This window comes from Hyperolius riggenbachi, chromosome 9 (assembly GCF_040937935.1).
Source record: "Hyperolius riggenbachi isolate aHypRig1 chromosome 9, aHypRig1.pri, whole genome shotgun sequence".
Taxonomy (NCBI): Eukaryota; Metazoa; Chordata; class Amphibia; order Anura; family Hyperoliidae; genus Hyperolius; species Hyperolius riggenbachi.
Window position 1 is genome coordinate 12,222,666 of NC_090654.1, and position 22,585 is coordinate 12,245,250.

Sequence of the window (22,585 nt, forward strand, 5' to 3'; positions counted from 1 at the left end):
TATAAATAAAGAAAGTTGAGAGTGTTAGTTCGGTCCTGTAGCGCGGAGATTCACCGTTGTGTACATTTATCTTAGTGACCTCTGTGTCCGCCAGTCCCTGCTTCACACATTGATTTTGCTGTTTTGTACGCTGATCTCAGCCTGTTTTGCGTGTTGTGTCTTCCAGCCTCCAGGGAGTCCTTCTCTTTTCCAAAACAGCCGGAGGGCCGAGAATGAGCGATCTGTGGGGAGCTTGGGGATGTGTCAACAGCTGCCTGGCGTGCTGGAGTGCGAGTGGCTGGCACAGAATGTCCCTGCAGCCGGGAGGTGCGGAGCTCTGTGTGCAGGTGAGGCGGAGGAGCGTGGAAAATGTCGCTCGCTTTGTCCAGTCCGGAGTCCGAGACCTCGTCTGTCCCGGAGGAGGACACCCAAAAGGAGCCAAGCATGGTATGTCTGTAAATTCACTGTAATGTGATACGCAGCTTTATGATGTCATAGTGTGTTCAGCTCGTCATTTTGTATCAAAATTATGCAAAATCGAAATTTCGGGCAAATTTGTAGTAAATTTAACGTAAGCACAATTATGCCTTGTAATTTGACAATTATGTGTAATTACGCATAAATGTGAAATTTGAATCTTTGGGAACAAGTAAAAAAATGTTTTTGAGAAAATCGGAAAGAATTTAAAGAAAAAAAACGTTTTTTTTACTGGGCATATATTAAAGTGTAAGTTTAAAAACCATTTGTTCTTTGGATTTTTAAAATTGATTTTCTCAAAAACCACAAGTACTTTTTTGACATTTTTTACTTGTTCCCACTATTTGCTCTAACCGGTCTCCTGATATGCCTGAACAGTTTTATGCAACTAATCATTTCTAACTGCTATGTTTGTAATTTTGGTAAACATTCTAAATTTATGAATGGATAACACACAATCAGTACAGTTTCAAAATCGTAAGTACGTGTAATCGTAATTGGCTAATTGCAAAGTTTTACGCTAAATTTTTGCGTAAGCGAAATTAGCACATTGCGATCGTAGCTAGTCATGTGTCAGAGGCGTAACTAGGGTTTTAAGCTCCCAAGGACAAGGACAGTTTTTGCACCCCCTGTGGACAAAATGGGCGTGGCCATACATCCGAATGTGGTCATGGTCATGGGTGGAGTGAAAAGTTATTTAGATAGCTATATGTGCCCCCTCACCCCATTCAGATAGCCAGATGTTCCCCCCTTTAAATAGTCAAATGTGTGCCCTTTAGTTAGTCAGATGTGCCCCCCCTTCACCCTGTTTAGATAGCCAGATGTGCCCCCTTTAGATAGCCTGATTCTGCTGCTGGTAACACTTCTGCAGGGGGAGGGAGAGAATCGGGGGCACTTCAGGCAGCCAGCAAGCCGCCTCTCATGCATGTGGAGGTGCAATGGCCGTGCTGAGCGCCCTCACAGTGCTGCGCCCAGGGACGTGTCCCTCCTTGCCCACCCACAGCTACTCCTCTGTCATGGGTATACTGTAGTGGTGACAGGAACAGGGCCTATTGTCCTCAGGTTTGCTGTAGTTCCCAAATGTCCCTCTATTGATGTTGATTTTTCTGCTCCGATGTCTCGTTTTTTGGCCTGATCTACTGAGATCTATAAAAATAAATGAATTTTCCGACTAAGTTAGAAGAATTAAGTTACTTTGGGGTCGATTTAAAAAACTCCTCTCATGCATGACCTCCCCCTCCCTTTTCACACTATCTTTACAAATAAGTTGCTTCTGATCAACTGAGGTGAGAAGGATATGGAGGCTGCCATATTTATTTCCTTTTAACTACTTGACGACCGCGTCACGTGGTCACGGCGGCAGACCCAGGACCGTCTAACGCTGATCGGTGTAAGGTCCTGTGGGCCTGATTTGCTGTAGATCATGCACGCTAATGCACGCACATCTCGGTTTGGTAGGCGGAGCTTCGCCCCGCCTTCAGTCTTCCAGCAGCGATCGCCGCTAGGAGACTGTTAGAAGGCGAAACAGCCGTCTTTTCACTCCGTACAGCGATGCGATCTAAGGCAGCGCTGTACTGGGGACAGCTGTGTGACACGGCTGTCCCCTCCAGAGGCTCAAGGGTGATTGACACTCCGATCACAGTGATTGGCTGGCTGGGGGAGGTATGTGAGTTTAAAGAAAAAATTAAAATAAATAAGGAAATTTATTAGGCAAATATCAATAGAAATATTTATAAAAAATAAATAAACAATGCTGAGGGTGATCAGACCCCACCAACAGAAAGCGCAGAAGCCTATGACAGCTGACCACAGGGATTGGCTACCTGGGGGAGGAAGGTTTTTTGAAAAATATAAATAAATAAATACATAAATAATAAATAAGGACATTTATAAAAAAAAATAGAATAAGTATTTGTAAAAAAAAAAAAAAAAAAACATCCTGGGAGGGATCAGACCCCACCAACAGAGGGGGGGTAATCACTTGTGTGCTGTGTTGTGCTGCCCTGCAGCAAGGCCTTATAGCTGCAGTGGCCAATTTATCAAAAAATGGCCTGGTCTTTAGGGGGTTTAACACTGCAGTCCTCAAGTGGTTGAGCAATACCAGTTGCCTGGCTGTTCTGCTGATCCTCTACCTCTAATACTTTAGCCAAAATTGGTCAAATCTATCGATCGGACATACAGCAAGATTTCGGGCCGTCGTAGTCGGTCGGGTCCTTGGCCGTGATGGTATGTGATATTGGTACAAGCGATGAACATGACCGAACTCCCGGCACTGTTTCCTCTAATGTGAATGCGCCCCCGCCCATGTATTTAATTCTTTACCTACGGTCGGTGACCATACGTCCCGCTTTACCCGGGACAGGTCCCGGATGCGGGGTCCCCTGTCCCAGGCTGCATGAGGTCCCGGGCAACGTCCCGCTTTTAGCCGCAGGATGTCCCGGCCTCGGGACTCTGGCCACCGTACTATCGAATGAACTGGCCGCGGTGTCTAATAGACGCTGCACCAGTTCATAGCCTACAGCCCCGCTCCAGCCTGCATAGTCTCCGGCAGGCGAGCAGGGCTATGGAAGGATGGCGGCCGAAGCCCTGTACTGGAGACTATTTGTGTCTCCAGTACAGGGCTTTGGGAGCCATCTTCCCGTAGCCCTGCTATTCCATTCAGCGCGGGAGACTGCAGGAGCAAAATCTCTGGGGGAGCTGCGCGCCAGAGGAGAGGAGACTTCTGTCAGGTGAGTAAATGATTTTTTTGCAGGTGAAATGCTGCCCAAATTGTGTTTATTTTCTGCTAAAAAGCTGCCCACATTGCATTCTTTTCTGCTGAAATGTTGCCCAAATTGCGTTTGTTTTCTGGTAAAATGTTGCCCACATTGCATTATTTTCTGCTGAAATGTTGCCCAAATTGTGTTTGTTTTCTGCTAAAATGTTGCCCACATTGCATTATTTTCTGCTGAAATGTTGCCCAAATTGCATTTTATTTTCTGCTAAAATGTTGCCCAAATTGCGTGTATTTTCTGCTAAAATGTTGCCCACATTTTGCGTTATTTTCTGCTGAAATGTTGCCCACACATTGCGATATTTTCTTCTGAAATGTTGCCTACATTTTGCGTTTGTTTTCTGCTGAAATGTTGCCCAAATTGCATTTGTTTTCTGCTGAAATGTTGCCCAAATTGCGTTTGTTTTCTGCTGAAATGTTGCCCAAATTGCATTTGTTTTCTGCAGAAATGTTGCCCAAATTGCGTTTGTTTTCTGGTGTCTGGGGTAACTTTTGCTGCATTTATTATTTAATGGTCATAGTTGGCTATATTTGCTGCTTTGGGGTTACGGTTACGCTCCGCCCATACAATGTCATGGCCATGCCCATTTTTCAGCACGGTGCCACGAACACCCCCCCCCCCCAGTTCCCCCCCTCCCCCGTCCCAGGTTGGACCCATAAAAATCTGGTCACTGTACTTTACCTGTACGCTGTCTCCAGCTGTGGTCTCCATGCTTCATCCTCATTGCCGCTGGGCTTCCATAAAGCACTGGAGTGTGACGTCACAGACATGCCATGTGCTTAATATCAGAAGCCCATCCGCAATGTGGAAAATGCATGGGGACCACGGTGGGAGACAGCAGACAGGTAAAGTATTAAAGGGAGTCTGAAGTGATTTAAAAACAAAACAGATACTTACCCAAGTATAGGGTAAGGTTCTGGGTCCTAATGAGCCTTCCCGTTCCTCTCCTGGTCCTGTCCTTCCTGCGCCGGCTCCCCCATTAGCATCCGCCGACCGATCGGCAGCGGAAGTCTTCAGGAGCCTGAGTGCTCCCAAAGATGGGCTGTGGCGTACTGCGCATGCGTGAGTGTGCAAGAGAGCGTGTTCTCGCGCATATGCACTATGGAGCCGCCCATCCTCAGGAGCACTCAGGCTGCCAAAGACTTCCTGAACCTCCTACAGCGGGAGATTTGAACCAGAGATCCAGCGCTGGAGACCATGACAGGGCCGTAAGAGGAGCAAGAAGGCTCTATAGGACCCAGAGCCTTCCCTCTCCTTAGCTATGTACTGTAATAGTAATTACAGCTATAGCGGCGCACAGTCAGTAACTTTGACGCAGTCAGAAGACTGCTACGTAGCGTGGATTGGGGGGGGGGTTGGCCCTAGAACTGCACAGCCGCACTCGCGGCTATGCGGACTGCGCAGTCGCGGCCACAGCAAGCGGCCATTTTACGAAAGGCAAGAGAGCCCGACCCGGGCCGTGGGGTCGGCAGCTGGCCCGGGGGGCTAATGAGCGGAGGGAACCGACGGATCAGCACGGAGGGCGCAGACGGCGTCCTCCTTGCCTTAAAAGGTGAGGCAGGTGATTAACTTTTTTTCTTACTTTCGCCTCGTAAGTCCTTTAACCACCCTGGCGTTCTATTAAGATCGCCAGGGCGGCTGCATGAGGGTTTTTTTTAAATAAAAAAAAAACTATTTCATGCAGCCAACTGAAAGTTGGCTGCATGAAAGCCCACTAGATGGCGCTCCGGAGGCGTTCTTCTGATCGCCTCCGGCGGCCAAAAGTAACACGGAAGGCCGCAATGAGCAGCCTTCCGTGTTTGGCTTCTCCTGTCGCCATGGCGACGAGCGGAGTGACGTCATGGACGTCAGCCGACGTCCTGACGTCAGCCGCCTCCGATCCAGCCCTTAGCGCTGGCCGGAACTATTTGTTCCGGCTGCGCAGGGCTCAGGCGGTTGGGGGGACCCTCTTTCGCCGCTGCTCGCGGCGGATCGGCGCAGAGCGGCGGCGATCGGGCAGCACACGCGGCTGGCAAAGTGCCGGCTGCGTGTGCTGCTCTTTATTTCATCAAAATCGGCCCAGCAGGGCCTGAGCGGCACCCTCTGGCGGTAATGGACGAGCTGAGCTCGTCCATACCGCTAAGGTGGTTAAAGCACTGTCATTTGGTTGCCAGCAATAGCTGGAAGCTGAATTACATCATTCCCCACTATCCACGTGGACCTGGAGGGGGAATAGTAATTAACGCCGCCGGGAACTTGTGCAGCAGCAGGATCAGCCATATATCGGCTGTATCCTGCGCCCAAGTCTCCCGACGGCCAATTCATATTTATGCTCAGCAACAGAGACGGTGGATGCAGCGCCATAAGGCCAATTCCTGAGAAATTTCATGCTTAAATCTCTCTGGAATCAACCTGCGGTGTATGGGCAGACAACAGATCTCACTCCAATCAGATTGGATCAGAGAGAGGTCTGTCTCTTGGCCGATCTGCCCATACACCGTCTGATGTAAGGCTACATTTACAGGTGGTAAAGTCGTAAAACAACTATGGATAAAATGTCCACCCCTATAAGACATCCTGATGTAATTTTATATCACGTTTTCTTGAAGAGAAAAGGGATAATTTGCATATTCAGTAGCAGTGCATTGTGGGTAACCACAAATGTTCACTTATAGCTGAATTATTGCATATTTCCTTCTGTTTTAAGAAGGCAAATTACACCAAGCTTTTCTTTTTTAGTAGGAGGGCTTTTTGGTTACTTTTATGCCCCTACACATCCCTAGTAGTTTGGGTCACCCTGAGCTGCTTGGATACTCTGTTTTGTTAAAGAGAACCAGAGATGAAGCACCCTCATGTATTTTACCTTATAAATCAGTGGGAACATGACAGTAAACACCTAATCTGCTCTTTGTTACATTGTTCTCTGTTTAATTTGCCTGTTATCACCTCTAAGATAAGAATCCCGACTAAGCAGTCGGCTGGCTTTGCTACAGAAAGATTATAGCTGAGACTGTGTTCTTTTGTGTCTTTTCAAGTCCAAGCCTGCCCCCTGCTGGCTTTGCTCAGAAATCATTATAGCTGAGTCATTATAGCAAAGCCAGACTCAATGCACAGTCCGGGATTCTTATCTCAGCTAGATAACAGACACTTTTAGCAGTGAGGATGAAACAGAGGGCAGGGTAGGTGTTTTCTCTAATGTTCCCACTGATTTCTATGGTAAAATACATGAGGGTGCTTCGTCTCTGGTTCACTTTAAAGAGATAAATACTGTTTGGAGACCTTTGTTTATCACATTTCTCCACTTCCATTGCCTCCCTGTGAAGCTGTACTCTGGTATAAGCGCTGCATCCATCATGTGGCTTAGCATGTTTGCTGTGATGTCAGCGACGTGTTTGTGCTGAACAAGCATTTGGTGGTTGCCCAACGTGCGCTCGGAGAGTTGAAGCTCTGGTTAATCATTCTTCGCGACGCGGTGCAGTGACACAAACCAGCAGTACCTCAAATAAATTGGAACATAAACAATCCGAAGAGAAAAATCCCGACTAACGGGCCGTGATGTGTGAGAGACAGATGGGAACGCCGTTCATCGCGTAAATTATACAACTCATAAAGAGGGAAATGTTGATTTGTTGACTACCACTTACCAGAAATATACGATTCACCCGGGGCCCGGAGCTACTAATCATCTGCCATATTCTTCTAGTCTATCATTCCAACAGATTTTTTCATCTCTGCTTCACACTTTGAGGCTGATTTCACACTGCACACTGGCGGTAGCGTTGTGATCACACCCAAGGCTGGTTCTAGACTTTTTGCTGACGGAGGCTGGGTGAACATATCGCATAGCGTGAAAAAGTAGCGTTTTCGGATGGTGCGTTTGAGATTTGCTGTTGCGTTTTTACCACGTTTTTGCTGCATTTTGCATTTTTTTTATGCAGATGTGTTTTTCCTCACCTGCCCCCTCCCTCACCTGGGTCCCCCCAGTCTGCGCTCCCCTTCCAGCTATTAGCATCAGGCAGTGGGCAGGGAAGCGATGACTCGCCTCCTTCCGCGTTCCAGCGCAGCGTTTTACCTCTTGTTACTTCTTGCAATGCCGTCCAATGTACAGTCACTTCCTGTATGGCATTTCAGGAAGTGATGAGTGGTGGAATGCAGAGCTGGAATGTCAAGAAGGTGAGTTGTCACTTCCCCGCCCGCTGCCTGCCTGATAATTGTACTCTGCGGCAATAGCTGGAGGGGGAGCACAGCCCGAGGTGACCCAGGTGAGGGAGGGAGGGGTCCGACCCCTTCCCACCGCTGTACCCGGCTGCCCCCCTTCCTGCCCCCCCCCCCCCCCCCCACGGCCAGGTGGCCGCCGGCCATGGCACCCCACTTTTGCCGCCTGAAGAACCCACCTCACTCCACCTTATGGGCGGCTCAGGGCTGATCACACCGCCAAAAACAGGCCTTTAGGGAACACAGCGTTCTTACACTTGCATTCACTTCCTGCTTTGGGTATGCTGAAGCGTATTGTAAAAATATGCTTCCCTCAACGCCAACTTTTTTTAAAAAAACTTGTCGCCGTAGACTAACATGACTTCTGGGCCGACGCAGATCGCCGCAGGTCACCGCGGGTCCTGCACGGTAACGTAGTTCTGTGCTAGTGTTAGATTGGGCACTACCACCGCAGCTTACCGCATCATGAAAAGTATGAACTTCCCCATAGGGTTTCATTAGGTTACAGTAGCAGTGCGGGAATTTGCCGCACCCAGTGATGATCGTAATAAGCTAATTACGATTACGCAATTTTTCGCATAAAGTTTCGCAATATTAACTATACGTAATTGCGATTTGTACATTTAATTGATTTCATGTAGTCATTCGTAATTTCATGTAAAATTTTGAAAAATGTTAGCGCAATTTCATGCCAACTTTAGCAGTGAATAGCAAGGCTCCCATACATGCTATTGACACCAAAATTGCTCCATTTGTTGAGAAGAATAGTGAGTACACGTCGAAAAAGAATCTTCCAAAAAGACAAAGTACAAAGTACAAAGTACAATGGTTTTTAAACTCAGAAAAATGACAGTTTAAAAAATATTTTTCTTTGCATTCTTAAAATAGATTTTCTCAAAAACTACAAGGTCTTTTTGAAAATTGTTTTTTTTTAAAACTTGTACCCACTATTCTGCTTAACACATATAGCAATTTTGGTAGCAATAGCATGTATGTTAGCTTTACTATTAGCCAGTACATTTGGCACAAAATTATGCAAAATTTCACAAAAATTACGTGAAAAATTACGCGAAATTATGAAATATCACTATTACATACAAAATAAATTACGATTTCCTCTGAAATTTCGGATTACGATTACGATGCGTAATTGCGAATTTCTCACATGCGACATTTCGGCCCACCACTGGCTGCACCACACCGCTACGGCTTGAAGGGGCCTTGAGACTTTCATACAATCATGCCGAGAGCAGCAGGGTTGCTTGCAAACGGTCATTTTCCCATAAAAAAATGATATCCCCTGCCATGTCAATACCTGGCAACGGTGATTTGGGCTCAACCTGCAAAGCAATATTTTTTCCCCCGCAAGCAAATAAATATTTCAGATTCAGATTTGTGCAGGGCTAAATTTTTACTCTTTACCACCAAGGCCAATGTCACCAGCCGCCCCACTTCAGTATAGGTAGCGAGATGACCCCTCCCCCTTCCCTCCAGTATAGGTAGCCAGATGACTCCTCCCCCTTTCCCTCCAGTATAGGTAGCCAGATGACCCCTCCCCCCTTTCCCTCCAGCATAGGTAGCCAGATTACCCCTCCCCCCTTTCCCTCCAGTATAGGTAGCCAGATAACCCCTCCCCCTTCCCTCTAGTAAAGGTAGCCAGATGACCCCTCCCCCCTTCCCTGCAGTATATGTAGCCTGATGACTCCTCCCCCTTCCCCTCCAGTATAGGTAGTCAGATGACTCCCTTAATCCCTCCCTTTCCCACTCCCCCCTTTCACTACAGCTCGCTTCCACACTGCAGCAGCCATCAGTGTCACTCATTTCTCTGCTCGTCTCCAGTGCAGAAGCTTCCTCTTCCCCTCCGTCTCCTCCAATGCTGCCCAAGTCCGTAGTCGCCCGCCACAACGCCAATGTGCACAGAGAGCAAGGTGCCCACTGCACAGGCCGCTGGCAGCAGGGAGATAGGGCGTTCACTAGATATCCCTGCATTGCAGCATTTGCAAGCTTGCAAATACTGCACCAGATTAGTCTGCTGCTTTGGTGCCCTTTCTCCTGTGGTGCCGTAGCGTAGGCCATGGCCTAGGTGGCCTAGGCCTAAATCTGGCCCTGGATTTGTGTGTGGGAAAAGGAGCGAATTGTACCAAATTAAAACAGGCCCAAACCTCCTTGGAGGTACACCCACGTGTAGCTCAAGGTTACTTTTCACACCTATTAGCGGTAATACCGAGCTACACTCGCTGACAGCAAGTCAATATGCCAATATTCTTTTTGCATTCATTTCCACAAAAATAATGTTAAAAATCAACATTCAAGGGAAAATGCCATTGAAAATCATGTAGTAATAAGTTTGTGATTTTTAAAATTTTCGCACTAAAAATAATCAATTTTGCGGTTTTCACAGATTTTGCAGTTAAAAAAAATGTTTTACCTTTTTTTAGCAAATTTTCCTAAATTCCTTTCCTTTGACCATTTTGAGAAAATACAATGTATTTTTGCAAATATTTTCTTGAGATCGAAAATAGCCTTTTCAATGCAAAAATGACAAAAATTTGCAAGCAACACTGCTCGTGGACTGGAGACCGCCGGGAGGTCCAGCTGCAGCGTGCGAACTGCGGAGAAGAACGCTGATCACTGACCTCTCTGCCATCCAGCAGCAGCAGCTCGTCTTCTCAATGTACTCTGAGGCTCCCCATTACTATGTCGAGGTCACTGGTGGTCACATGGTCACATGATGATGACACACAGCGATCTCAGCAGAGAGATAGAGCACCACCCTGAGGACAGGAGGAAGACTAGCAGGAAGTGGCCGAATCTTGGGGAGGTAAGTAACTGTTCCTGAACTGCGGCTCCTCATAGGAGATGAAGGTGGGGCACTTGGGGGAACATAGACTGAATGGGGAAGGCACCCACTGGCTACCGGTAGCTATACTGGGGGAGGCTGGGGAACACACTCTGGCTTCCTGCAGCTGTGGGGGCTCTCTGGCTCAGAGGCGTAGCTATGGGTGGGCAAGGAGGGACACATGTCCCCGGGCGCAGCACTGTGAGGGGGCGCAGAGCATGCCCACTGCACCCCCAAGTGAGTGAGTGGCAACTCGCTGGCTGCCCGAAGGACCCCTGCTTCTCTCCCTCTCTCTGCAGAGGAGTGCAGAAGTGTTAAAGAGAACCTGAGGTGGGTTCTAAGAACGCTAATTGCACACAGAGGCTGGGTCTGCATATACTGCACAGCCTCTATTGCTATACCGATCCCCCCACAGGCCCCCCCGTGCTCTGCTTGTCACCCATAAATCATACGCCAAGCTGTAGACACGCAGTGTGTCACAGCCGGCTGTTTACCTTTGCATCTGTCACTCTCACCGCTCTCCAGCCTCCTGCATAGCTTCGGTCCCCGCCCGCATAATTTCCCTCCAATCAGCGGGGAGGGAAGGGACGCGGGTGGGGACCGGCGCTATGGAGGAGGCGGGGGAGCGGCGAAAGTGACAGATGCAACGGTAAACAGTCGGCTACGACACACTGCGTGTCGACAGCTCGGCGTATGATTTATGGGTGACAAGCAGAGCGCAGGGAAGCCTGTGGGGGGATCGGTATAGCAACAGAGGCTGGGCAGTATATGCAGACCCAGCCTCTGTGTGCAATTAGCTTTTTTAGAACCCACCTCGGGTTCTCTTTAACAGCAGCAGAACAAGGGGTGCAAACCTAGCTAACTATAGGGGGTACATCTGACTAAGCGTGGGGAAGGGAGGCACATCTGGCAATCTAAAGGGGGGCACATTTGGCTATCTGAACAGGGGAATCTAAACAGCATTTCGGGCTAACTAAACATCATTTTTACATTTGGCTCCAACCATGACCACACCCACATTCTGATGCATGGCCATACTCAATTTGTCCAGAGGGGGGAGCAAAAACTGTCTTTCTTCCCGCTCCCGTCCCGGGCACTGAAAAGCCTAGCTACGCTTCTGCTCTGGCTATCTATAATGAGGGGAGCATTTTCTGGCAATACAGCCAGGCTACTTAAGAAAGGGGGACACTCTCTGCCTCCCTATATATATATGGAGACCTCTCTGGCTATCTGTGCTGGGGAAGGGGGGGGGGGGGCACTTTCTGGCTACCGATAACAGGGGCATACTCTGGCTACATACACGGGCTTCACTCCAGTGGTGTAGCTAAGGAGCAATGGGCCCCAGTGCGACTTTTACATTGGGCCCCCCCAGCACTCTATATGGTGCACCAAAACCTGCCAAGGACAGCCACAATGCCAGGGCACATTTACAGGGCAATTCCCTCTAATCGCTAAAGCACTAGCATCATTTTAAAGCGCTAGTGCATTGTTACCCTGGCAGTGTTCACACTGATTGGCGCCGATCGCAGGCGTTTTGCGATTAGCGCCAATCACAAACGTGTTACCTACAGCATTTTCGGGGTGATTCTGCAGCGAACGTGGTACAGTGCTTATATCTGATATCACGGAAGTATCCAGTGATTTTTACCTCGCTAATCGCGGTAAAATCACTCGCTTAGCGCTAGAGTTTTGCAATTTTCGATGTGAATGGGGCCGTAGAGGTGCAAGAAGAGGATGGGGAACAGTTTGATAATGATGACTACTATTCAAAGCATCTACAGAAGTGATTATTATTATTAGCACAGGACCGATAGAGAACTAATACTGTACTTGTTGATGCAAAATTTTCGCAATTTCGCGTTTCCTTAATTACAGACACGAATTGTGCCAAAACAAATTTGTAATTTCATAATTGCCATTCAAACCGTAATTTGGAATTCTGTAAGCGAAATTTCAGTTTCGTAATTTTGTGTTTAACACAAAAATTTCGTAATTTCATGTTTTCTATAGAAACAAAGTTATTTTAGTTACGAAAATGGATGTAATTTCATTTCTAATAGTAATTATGCACATTTAGGTAATTACTTAACTCAGGAAAGTCACTTATTGATTGCAATTACTGATTTCAATTACTGATAATATAAAGGCCCCTGCGCATGCTGTTGTTTTAAATGTATCAGGAGGCTCTATCTGCAGCCACTTCTAAGACAGGTGCTCTTTGCCATGGTGCACTTAGCAGTCATGTTGAGACACTTGGTTTTGAGCCTTGCAATATCTGATAATGCAAAGGTCCCTGCACGTGTTGTCACTTTAAATGCATCAGGAGGTTCTACCTGCAGCCACTTCTAAGACAGGTGCTCTTTGACAAGATGCACTTAGTGGTCATGCATGCTGTCGCTTTAAATGTATCAGGCGGCTCTGGACTGGACCACAATTTCGAGAACGGACGAATTTCTGAAATTCTGATTTGTTTGTGTTAGGTAAACGATTGTAATTATGAAAAATGATCGTAATTACGAAATTCCCCATAAATGTGAAATTTCTATTACTTCCATAATCGTAATTTCGTGAATTACGGGAAATTTTGCGTAATCATAATTAGGTCATTCTGCTCATCACTCCGGGACCTTTCTGGCCCAAGGGCCCCGGTGGGGTTGAGACCTCTGCAACCCATATTGTTACACCACTGGTTCACTGTTTGGCTACCTAAACTAGGAAGGTACACTCTGGTTACCTACACTTGGGGTCCCTCTCTGCCTGCCTGTACTTAGCGGTATGATTCTTTCCAGAGACAGACTTGTGCCGCGTTTAGAAACTAATTCTGGAAAGGACCGCACCGCTAAGGAGCTTCAAATGACATAACCACTTTGTCCTCCTTGACGTATAAAAACGTCAAGGAGGACAGGCGCGCTCCCGCGCGCTCCCGCGGCCGATCGCGCGCGTGCACGCGCACTCCCAGCCGCGGAGTCGGTAGCCACGGAATCAATGTATCGGGCTGGGGAGCCCGATCATTGATTCCTCTACCCTGCTGAAAAAGCGACAGCTTCTCTCGGAAGCTTCGCTCTTTCTGAAGCTGTGTCTCTCTAAGCGTACATTGTACGCTTAGAGTGACGTCATGTAAAAAAAATCGAGATTGCCATCTTGTGGCCAAAAAGTAAAACTACAAGTAAATGTAAAAAACCATTACAATACACCAATATTTCCCCAAATTAAACACTTTTATATCCCACCCTCCCAAAAATGCCCACATAAAATGTTTAATAAAAAAAAACAAAAAAAAACATTACTATAAAAAAAAAAAAAACATAAATATTTACCTAAGGGTCTAAACTTTTTAAATATCTATGTAAAGATGAAATATTTCTCTCTATTTTTTTTTTTATAAGCTTGTAAATAGTGATGTATGCAAAACGGAAAAAATGCTCTTTTATTTCCAAATAAAATATTGTCGCGATACATTGTGATAGGGACATAATTTAAATGGTGAAATAACCGTGACAAATGGGCAATAACAATACGTGGGTTTTAATTATGGAGGCATGTATTATTTTAAAACTATAATGGCCGAAAACTGACAAGTAATGAATTTTTTCATTTTTTTTCTTATTCTTCCTGTTAAAATGCATTTACAGTAAAGTGGCTCTTAGCAAAATGTACCCCCCAAAGAAAGCCGAATTGGTGGCGGAAAAAACAAGATATAGATCAGTTCATTGTGATAAGTAGTGATAAAGTTATAGGCTAATGAATGGGAGGTGAACATTGCTCGGATGCATAAGCTGAAAACGACTGAGATGTTAAGTGGTTAAACACCAGTTTGATTTTCATGAAATTGCAGAAAAAGAGTTGGATAGTGTTTAGTACGACTCATGTAATGTAAATTGTCCTGATAACTTCTCGGCGTTCTTCAGCGCAGTATAGCGTAACGCAGCCGCCTCTCTCGCTGGGAAGAGCAGCATGATCCAGGGATTTGCTAATCATATGACAACAGTAAAAGGTTTTATCTCAGGAGGGCTCTTTCCAACATATCATTATTTGCCTCTCGCCAGCCTCAGATCAAATGTAAATAAGGGATTAAAGCTCTGCTATGTTTAATAACGCTTTTCCAGAGAACTCGCATGCCGTCGCTAATCCTCATTTCAAACACAGGCGAAAGGTGTTATACTAACACGACTATCACGGCTTAAAGTAAAAATATACTGATTGTTTAAGTCAATGTTATATCCATCAACTGTAAAAAAATGACATATGAATATATTATGCATAACTATTACATTTTTTCTCAAAACCTTATAATTTAAAGAGAAACCGTGACCGAGAATTGAACTTCATCCCAATCAGTAGCTGATACCCCCTTTTACATGAGAAATATATTCCTTTTCACAAGCACATCATCAGGGGGCGCTGTATGACTGATATTGCGGTGAAACCTCTCCCACAGGAAACTGTGAGGACGATGGGAAACTGATGACGAAGCGGAGATGCGCGTGCAGGACTGCAATCTCCGCCCAAAGACTTAACTTTGGGGAACTTCAGCCTAAACAAACATACTGTCCTTAAGTTACATTAGTTATGTTAAGTAGAATAGATAGGTAATATAATCTCTTACCCACCCCGTTTTAAAAGAACAGGCAAATGTTTGTGATTCATGGGGGCTGCCATCTTTGTCATGAGGGCAGCCATCTTTTTGGTTGAAAGGAGGTGACAGGGAGCATGAGACACAGTTCCAACTGTCCTGTGTGCTGATCACCCCTCCCAGCTGCATGCGCTAGGCTTCAAATGTCAAATTCAAAATGTAAAAAAAAAAAAATTGCACCAAAACAGCAGAACGAGAGCAACAACATCAGAAATCCCATCATGCTTTGCACAGCATCAGGGGAAAAAAGCCCGGGCAGTTTTCTTCTGTGCAGCTAAAAATGAGGCTTGTATAAGAGAAACAAAGTTCTGATGCTGTGAAACTGTTAAAGAAACACCAAGCCTTTTCAGTGCTGCTGAGTCGATTTTTAGTCCGGAGGTTCACTTTAACGCTGATTGGCGCTACGCTGTCCTGGGGGAGCTGCCACGTTCACGCCTGTTGGTGTGACGCGGTTGTTTTGTAGTTAAGGTGAGAACCCCCATTTGGAGGACTGGTGCACTTTAATTAAGCAAGTCCTTAGTGGACTGATAGGCAAAAAAAAAACAAATAAATGTAACCAAATAGCATCACAGGGTTGACTTCTTAAGCTAGCGGAGTGCTGGATGGAGCAGATACTATACTTTGCTACGCTACTCTGCATATGTGGGGTTAGATGACAGCTATTGGTGGAGAACTGAGGGTATTAGGTAGTATACTGCACTCAGTGGGCCGCTGTGCAGAATAAATTGACCACTTCAGTACCAGTACTCTCTGGCCCCTTAAAGAGAAACCGCAACCAAGAATTGAACTTCATACCCCCTTTCCCATGGGAAATCTTTTCCTTTTCTCAAACGGATCAATGGGGGGTCTGTATGGCTGTTTTGTGGTGAAACCCCTCCCACAGTGTGATGTCAGCGCAGCGCCTCACATCACTGAGATACTGACATCACACTGTGGGAGCCTTGTTGCATTGTGGGAAATAGCAGCTGTTTCCAACTGCCAAAAATACAAGCAGCATCTCCTTCCAGTGACATCACCTGCCAGCAGTAAAAATGTCACTATGAGATAAATGTCAGAATATAAATCAGGAAGAGGAAAGATTTTACAACGGGAAAACACTGACTACATCATTTATACATAACTAGCTGATTGCCTGGCGTTGCCCGGGTATGTATTTGGCTGGTGTTGGCTCCGCCCACCTTTTTTCTAACCCTAACACACAATTACTCAATGACCAAGTTTGTGAGCTTTGTGGTCTTTGGCATCAATAATTTGCATTGAAATGAAAAACATCTGATTGGCTGATTGTGGCTCCACCCGCATTTCTGAATTTGAACCCCAGTCACCCAATAACCAACTGTACCAGATTTGAGGCCTCTGCCATTAACAGTGCAAGAATGGCAGCAATTAAATATTCCCCTTGAAAAGCAACAGGTTAAGTTTGATTCACTTTTGTAGGCTCCACCCACTTTTCTGAATATTAATCCCAGTCACCCAGTGACCAACTGTGCAAAGTTTAAAAACCCTGCCATTAACAGTGTAAGAATGGCTGCTGTTTACATTTTCCCAGTGAAATTTGTATTTTTCTCCACCCACTGATGACCCGGCATTGCCCGTGTATGTATTTTACTGGTTTGGGTCCCGCCCACTTTTTCTAACCCTAATGCACAAACACTCAATGACAAAAGTTTGTGAGCTTTGGGGTCTTTGGCATCAATAATTTGTATATTCCGAGAAATTAAACAAATCAGATTGGCTGTTTGTGGCTGTGCCCCTCTCCAGCATTTGAACCCCAACTGTAGAAGGTTTGAGGCATCTGCTATTACCAGTGTAAAAATGGCAGCAATTTAAATATTCCCCTTGAAAATCAATAGGTGAATTTTGATTGGCTAGTATAGGCTCCACCCACTTCCCTGAATATTAATCTCAGTCACCCAGTGACCATCTGGGCAAAGTTTGAGATCCCTGCCATTAACAGTGAAGAAGGGCTGCAGTTTACATTTTCTCAGTTAATGACCCTGCCATTAACGGTGTAAGAATGGATGCAGTTTATATTTTCCCAGTGAAATTTGTTTTTTGCTCCGTATGCTTTTTGTTACCTGGACACAAAGTCACTCAATGACCATGTTTGCGAGCTTTGGGTCCTTAGCATCAATAATTTGTATTTTCCCAGTGAAATAAAACAAATCTGATTGGCTGTTTGTGGCTCTGTCCCCTTTTCTAAATTTTAACCCCAGTAACCCAATGACCGACTGTACCAGGTTTGAGGCTTGTGCCATTAACAGTGTAAGAATGGCAGCAATTTCAATATTCCCCTTGAAAATCAATAAGTGAATTTTGATTGGCTCTTGTAGGCTCCACCTACTTTTCTGAATATTAATCCCAGTCACCCAGTGGCCAACTGTGTCAAGTTTGAGAACCCTGCCATTAACAGTGTAAGAATAGCTGCAGTTTATATTTTCCCATGTAAAAAGTTAGTTGTTTTTGTCTGTGTCTAACCTTGACATGCAGTAACTCAATGACCAAGTTTATGGGCTGTGGGTCTTTGGCATCAATAAGTTGCATTTTCCCATTGCAATTAAACAAATCTGTTTTTGGCCTGCGCCCTTTTCAGCATTTAAACCCCATTCTCCCAGTGACTGACTGTACCAGATTTGAGGCCTCTGCCATTAAGAGTGTATGAAATGCAGCAATGTAAATATTCCCCTTGAAAATCAAAAGGTGAATTTTGATTGGGTGCTGTAGGCTCCACCCACTTTCCTGAATATTAATCCCAGTCATCCAGTGGCCAACTGTGTAAACTTTGAGAACCCTGCCAATAACAGAATGGCTGAAATCATTCTAACAAATCTGATTGGCTGTTTGTGGCTCCAACCCCTTTAGTGAATTTGGACCCCAGTCAGCCAATTATTGATTGTATCAGGTTTGAGGCCTCTGCAATTAACAGTGTAAGAATGGTAGCAATGTAAATATTCCCCTTGAAAATCAATAGGTGAATTTTGATTGGCTGTTGTAGGCTCCACCCACTTTCCTGAATCTTAATCTCATTCACAGAGTGCCAAGTTTGAAAACCCTGCGATTAACAGTCTAAGATTGGCCGCAGTTTACATTTTCCCAATTAAAATAAATGGCTGCAATTTGATTGGCTATTTTATGCTCCGCCCACTTTTCCTGGGTTTGTAACCTCAGTCACCAAGTGACCAACTGTGCCAAGTGTGGGGACTCTGGCTTGATTACTGTGAGAATGGCAGCCTTTTACATTTTTTCCATTGACTTGAATGGATGAAATCTGATTTGCTGTTTGTAGCTCCGCCCAGGTGTGCAGGGGGGCCGCGAGACCCCCAGAACATATCATCCCAGGTAGTAAGGGATCTGTGTACCAAGTTTCGTTCAAATCGGTCATGCCGTTTTTGCGTGATCGCGGCACATACAGACATACACACACACACATCCGATTTTATATATATAGATTGGTTTAAAAATGAAGCACTTTTTTTTTATTACATTATTTTCACTGGAGTTCCTCTTTAACCTATTTTGGTTCCTGGACGTAGTTTCTACGTCCAGGAACCATGCACGCTACCGCGCGCTTCCGCGGCCGATCACGCGTGTGCACGCGCACTCCCGGCCACGGATTCGGTAGCCAGGGAATCAACATATAGGGCTATGGTGCCCGATCATTGATTCCTCTCCCCCGCTGAAAAAGCGACAGCTTCTCTCGGAAGCTGCACCTTTTCTGGCCGTTCCCTTCCCGATGCATCACTGTAAGCGTGTGTTACGCTTAGAGTGATGTCATGTAAACAAACTCATCATCAAAAAGTAATACTACACCTGTAAAAAAAAACAACTTAAAATTAACACACATTTACATTATAAATCTATTGTTTACCTCCCACCCTCCCAAAACTACCCAAATAAAATGTTTACTATAAAAAAAAAACAAAAAACATTACAATAAAAAAAAAACACATGTAAATATTTACCTAAGGGTCTAAACTTTTTAAATATCAATGTAAAGATGAAATATTTCTATATTTTTTTTATTTTAAACTTGTAAATAGTGATAGATGCAAAACGGAAAAAATGCACCTTTATTTCCAAATAAAATATTGTCGCCATACATTGTGATAGGAACATAATTTTAACGGTGTAATAACCGGGACATATGGGCAAATACAATACGTGAGTTTTAATTATGGAGGCATGTATTATTTTAAAACTATAATGGCTGAAAACTGAGAAATAATGAATTTTTTCAGTTTTTTCTTATTCTTCCTGTTAAAATGCATTTGCAGTAAAGTGGCCCTTAGCAAAATGTACCCCCCAAAGAAAGCCTAATTGGTGGCGGAAAAAACAAGATATAGATCAGTGCATTGTGATAAGTAGTGATAAAGTTATAGGCTAATGAATGGGAGGTGAACATTTCTCACGTGAAAACGACGGAACCTGAATGGGTTAAGGACCAGAGACCGCTGGTACAAAAACAGGGCTCTCTGACATCACGCCGCATGCTCCCTCTGCTACCGCCAATCATGCTGCTTTCCCCGCGCTGCAGCACACTCGCTCTGCCGCAGAGCTAGTGTTGGGCGAACAGTGTTCGCCACTGTTCGGGTTCTGCAGAACATCACCCTGTTCGGGTGATGTTCGAGTTCGGCCAAACACCTGCTGGTGTTCGGCCAAACTGTTCGGCCATATGGCCGAACTAAGAGCGCATGGCCGAACGTTTCCCGAACGTTCGGCTAGCGCTGTGATTGGCCGAACGGGTCACGTGGTTCGGACCCGAACGCGCTCTGATTGGCCGAACGGGTCACGTGGTTCGGGTAAATAAATACCCGATCCACGTCATTTCTCCGCCATTTGTCTGTGGGTTTAGCTTTGGGTAGGCAGGCAGGGTAGTTCTCTCTCCAGCCAGGCTAGCCAGGGTCCCCCCAGTCATTGTGTCGCTGCTGGGAACAGTAGTACACCGCTCACCCACACTATATAGCATTGTGTTTACTGCCACTCTGTGTCTCTGTTGGGAACCGTAGTACACCGTTCACCCTGTATAGCATTGTGCTCTGTGTCGCTGCTGGGAATAGTAGTACACCGCTCACCCACCACTGTATAGCATTGTGTTTACTGCCACTCTGTGTCTCTGCTGGGAACAGTAGTACACCGCTCACCCACCACTGTATAGCATTGTGCTCTGTGTCACTGCTGGGAACAGTAGTACACCGCTCACCCACCACTGTATAGCATTGTGTTTACTGCCACTCTGTGTGTCTGCTGGGAACAGTAGTACACCGCTCACCCTGTATAGCATTGTGCTCTGTGTCGCTGCTGGGAATAGTAGTACACCGCTCACCCACCACTGTATAGCATTGTGCTCTGTGTCACTGCTGGGAACAGTAGTACACCGCTCACCCACCCACCACTGTATAGCATTGTGCTCTGTGTCGCTGCTGGGAATAGTAGTACACCGCTCACCCACCACTGTAAATAGCATTGTGCTCTGTGTCGCTGCTGGGAACAGTAGTACACTGCTCCCCCACCACTGTATAGCATTGTGCTCTGTGTCACTGCTGGGAATAGTAGTACACCGCTCACCCACCACTGTATAGCATTGTGCTCTGTGTCGCTGGGAATAGTAGTACACCGCTCACCCACCACTGTATAGCATTGTGCTCAGTGTCGCTGCTGGTAATAGTGGTACACCGCTCACCCGCCACTGTGTAGCATTGTGCTCTGTGTCGCTGCTGGGAATAGTAGTACACCGCTCACCCGCCACTGTATAGCATTGTGCTCTGTGTCGCTGCTGGGAATAGTAGTACACCGCTCACCCACCACTGTATAGCATTGTGCTCTGTGTCGCTGCTGGGAATAATAGTACACCGCTCACCCACCACTGTATAGCATTGTGCTCTGTGTCGCTGCTGGGAATAGTGGTACACCGCTCACCCGCCACTGTATAGCATTTCTGTACTGCCACTGTACTGCTGCCAGTCAGCGTGTACTTTATGGATAAGTGAAATGAAGAAGAAATCCTGTGAAAGAGGGAGGGGCAAGGGAAGAGGTGTTTCCCCTGACGGTTCACGTACAGGCCACAGTGGAGCACCGAAGAAAACCCACTCAATACCGCCCATGTTGTCCAGGAAATCAACCCTCACAAATCCAAAAGAACTGGGTTAGCGTTACCGGTCCCTTTTCCTGGAACCTCTCATCTGTATTACATTTATGACTGCATGCCGACAAAAAGCAAATTGCTATCCGCACGCTTCTTGTCCGCATGCAAGGCCTGGGTTGCTGTGTCTGAAAGCGTGGCCTTCTCCTCCTGCGCCGCCCTCCTCCTGTTCCATCACGTGTGCTGCTGCTGCTGGGTTAGCGTTGCCGGTCCCTGTTTATGGAACCTCTTATCTGTATTACATTTATGACTGCATGCCGACAAAAAGCATGTTACCTGTGCAAAGAAAACAGACATTTCCCACATTTAAAAGACAGTTTTCCCTTTGAAACTTTAAAATCGATTTTCTCAAAAACTATAAGCTCTTTTTGCTAATTTTTTTTCCCTCTTGTACCCACTCCCAAGGTGCACATACCCTGTAAATTTGGGGTATGTAGCATGTAAGGAGGCTTTAAAAAACACGAAAGTTCGGGTCCCCATTGACTTCCATTATGTTCGGAGTTCGGCTCGAACACCCGAACATCGCGGCCATGTTCGGCCTGTTCGGCCCGAACCCGAACATCTAGATGTTCGCCCAACACTACGCAGAGCTCCATGACCCGGGATTGTGGCCAATTTCATTGGCTCATGGCCCTGTGATTACTGTGAGCCAATGTGCGGGACTGTGCTGTGCTGTGCAGTGATAACAGGTCTTAAACACGACGTAGATTTCAATTTCCCAATGTCTGGAAGCAGTTAAGGGGACCACTTGCAAATGGTTGTGGTCATAACAGATTCTGGGCAGGTCCAAATAATGTCAACATCATAGCAGTACATGACACTAGGTTACATTCTGTAGGCACGCCTTAATCCCTTTCATATGGTGATTGGCTGGCTGTATGGCACTTGCAAACTGTACAGGAAGTAAAAAGGGACCTGTGTCATGGCCAGGAGCAAGTGATGTATAGGACTCAGTACCTTTGCCACTCTGCATCATGTACAGGACCCCCAGCCCTCCCCCTCCCCCCGTAATGGAGGTTGGGAAGGGGGGATCCAGTGGGAGGGCTTGGCCCAATGTAGTCACGCCCCTGCATAGTTACACCATATTTATTAACCTCCTTAGCGGTAATCACGAATACAACTCGGGGTGGAAAAACATGCCAGGAGCGGTGACCCCGAGCTGAACTCGTGGTAGCCGTCGGAGGTTCATGCAGAGCAATGCGCGCAGTTGGCGTTTATCACTCACCTCCTGGGGGATCCCGACGTCGGCCTCCATTCTTCTTCCTCTCCTCCGAGGCTCTGCTTCCCCCTGAGGAGATCACTGTCTGTCATCATAACAACAGCCGGCAATCTCACTATAGGGCTACAGCGCCACCTGGAGGACGGAGGGAAAACTGCAGGGAGGTGAGTGAGTGCTGAGCTGCTGCAGATCTCCCTAGCAGCATGATTTTATCCAGGTTTTAAGGTCTCAAAAATTATACCGCTTTTAGACCCTAAAATCTAGAAAGAATCATAACGCCAAGGGGGTTAAAGTGGGAACATGTTTCATTTAACTTTTCAAACGCACTGAA

The 22,585-nt window shown here is 46.1% G+C and overlaps 1 protein-coding gene across 2 annotated transcripts in view; it reads left to right on the forward strand.

The window, feature by feature from the left end:
- The first annotated feature begins 230 nt into the window (after nucleotides 1-230).
- The window catches only part of TMPRSS6 (transmembrane serine protease 6), a 122,900-nt gene continuing 100,545 nt past the window's right edge, over nucleotides 231-22,585 (forward strand). For both annotated transcript variants that reach the window (XM_068255027.1, XM_068255028.1), the window contains exon 1: nucleotides 231-426. In XM_068255027.1, the coding sequence (XP_068111128.1) occupies nucleotides 349-426 (78 nt within the window). In that variant the 5' untranslated portion in view covers nucleotides 231-348. The remainder of the gene's footprint in view (nucleotides 427-22,585) is intronic.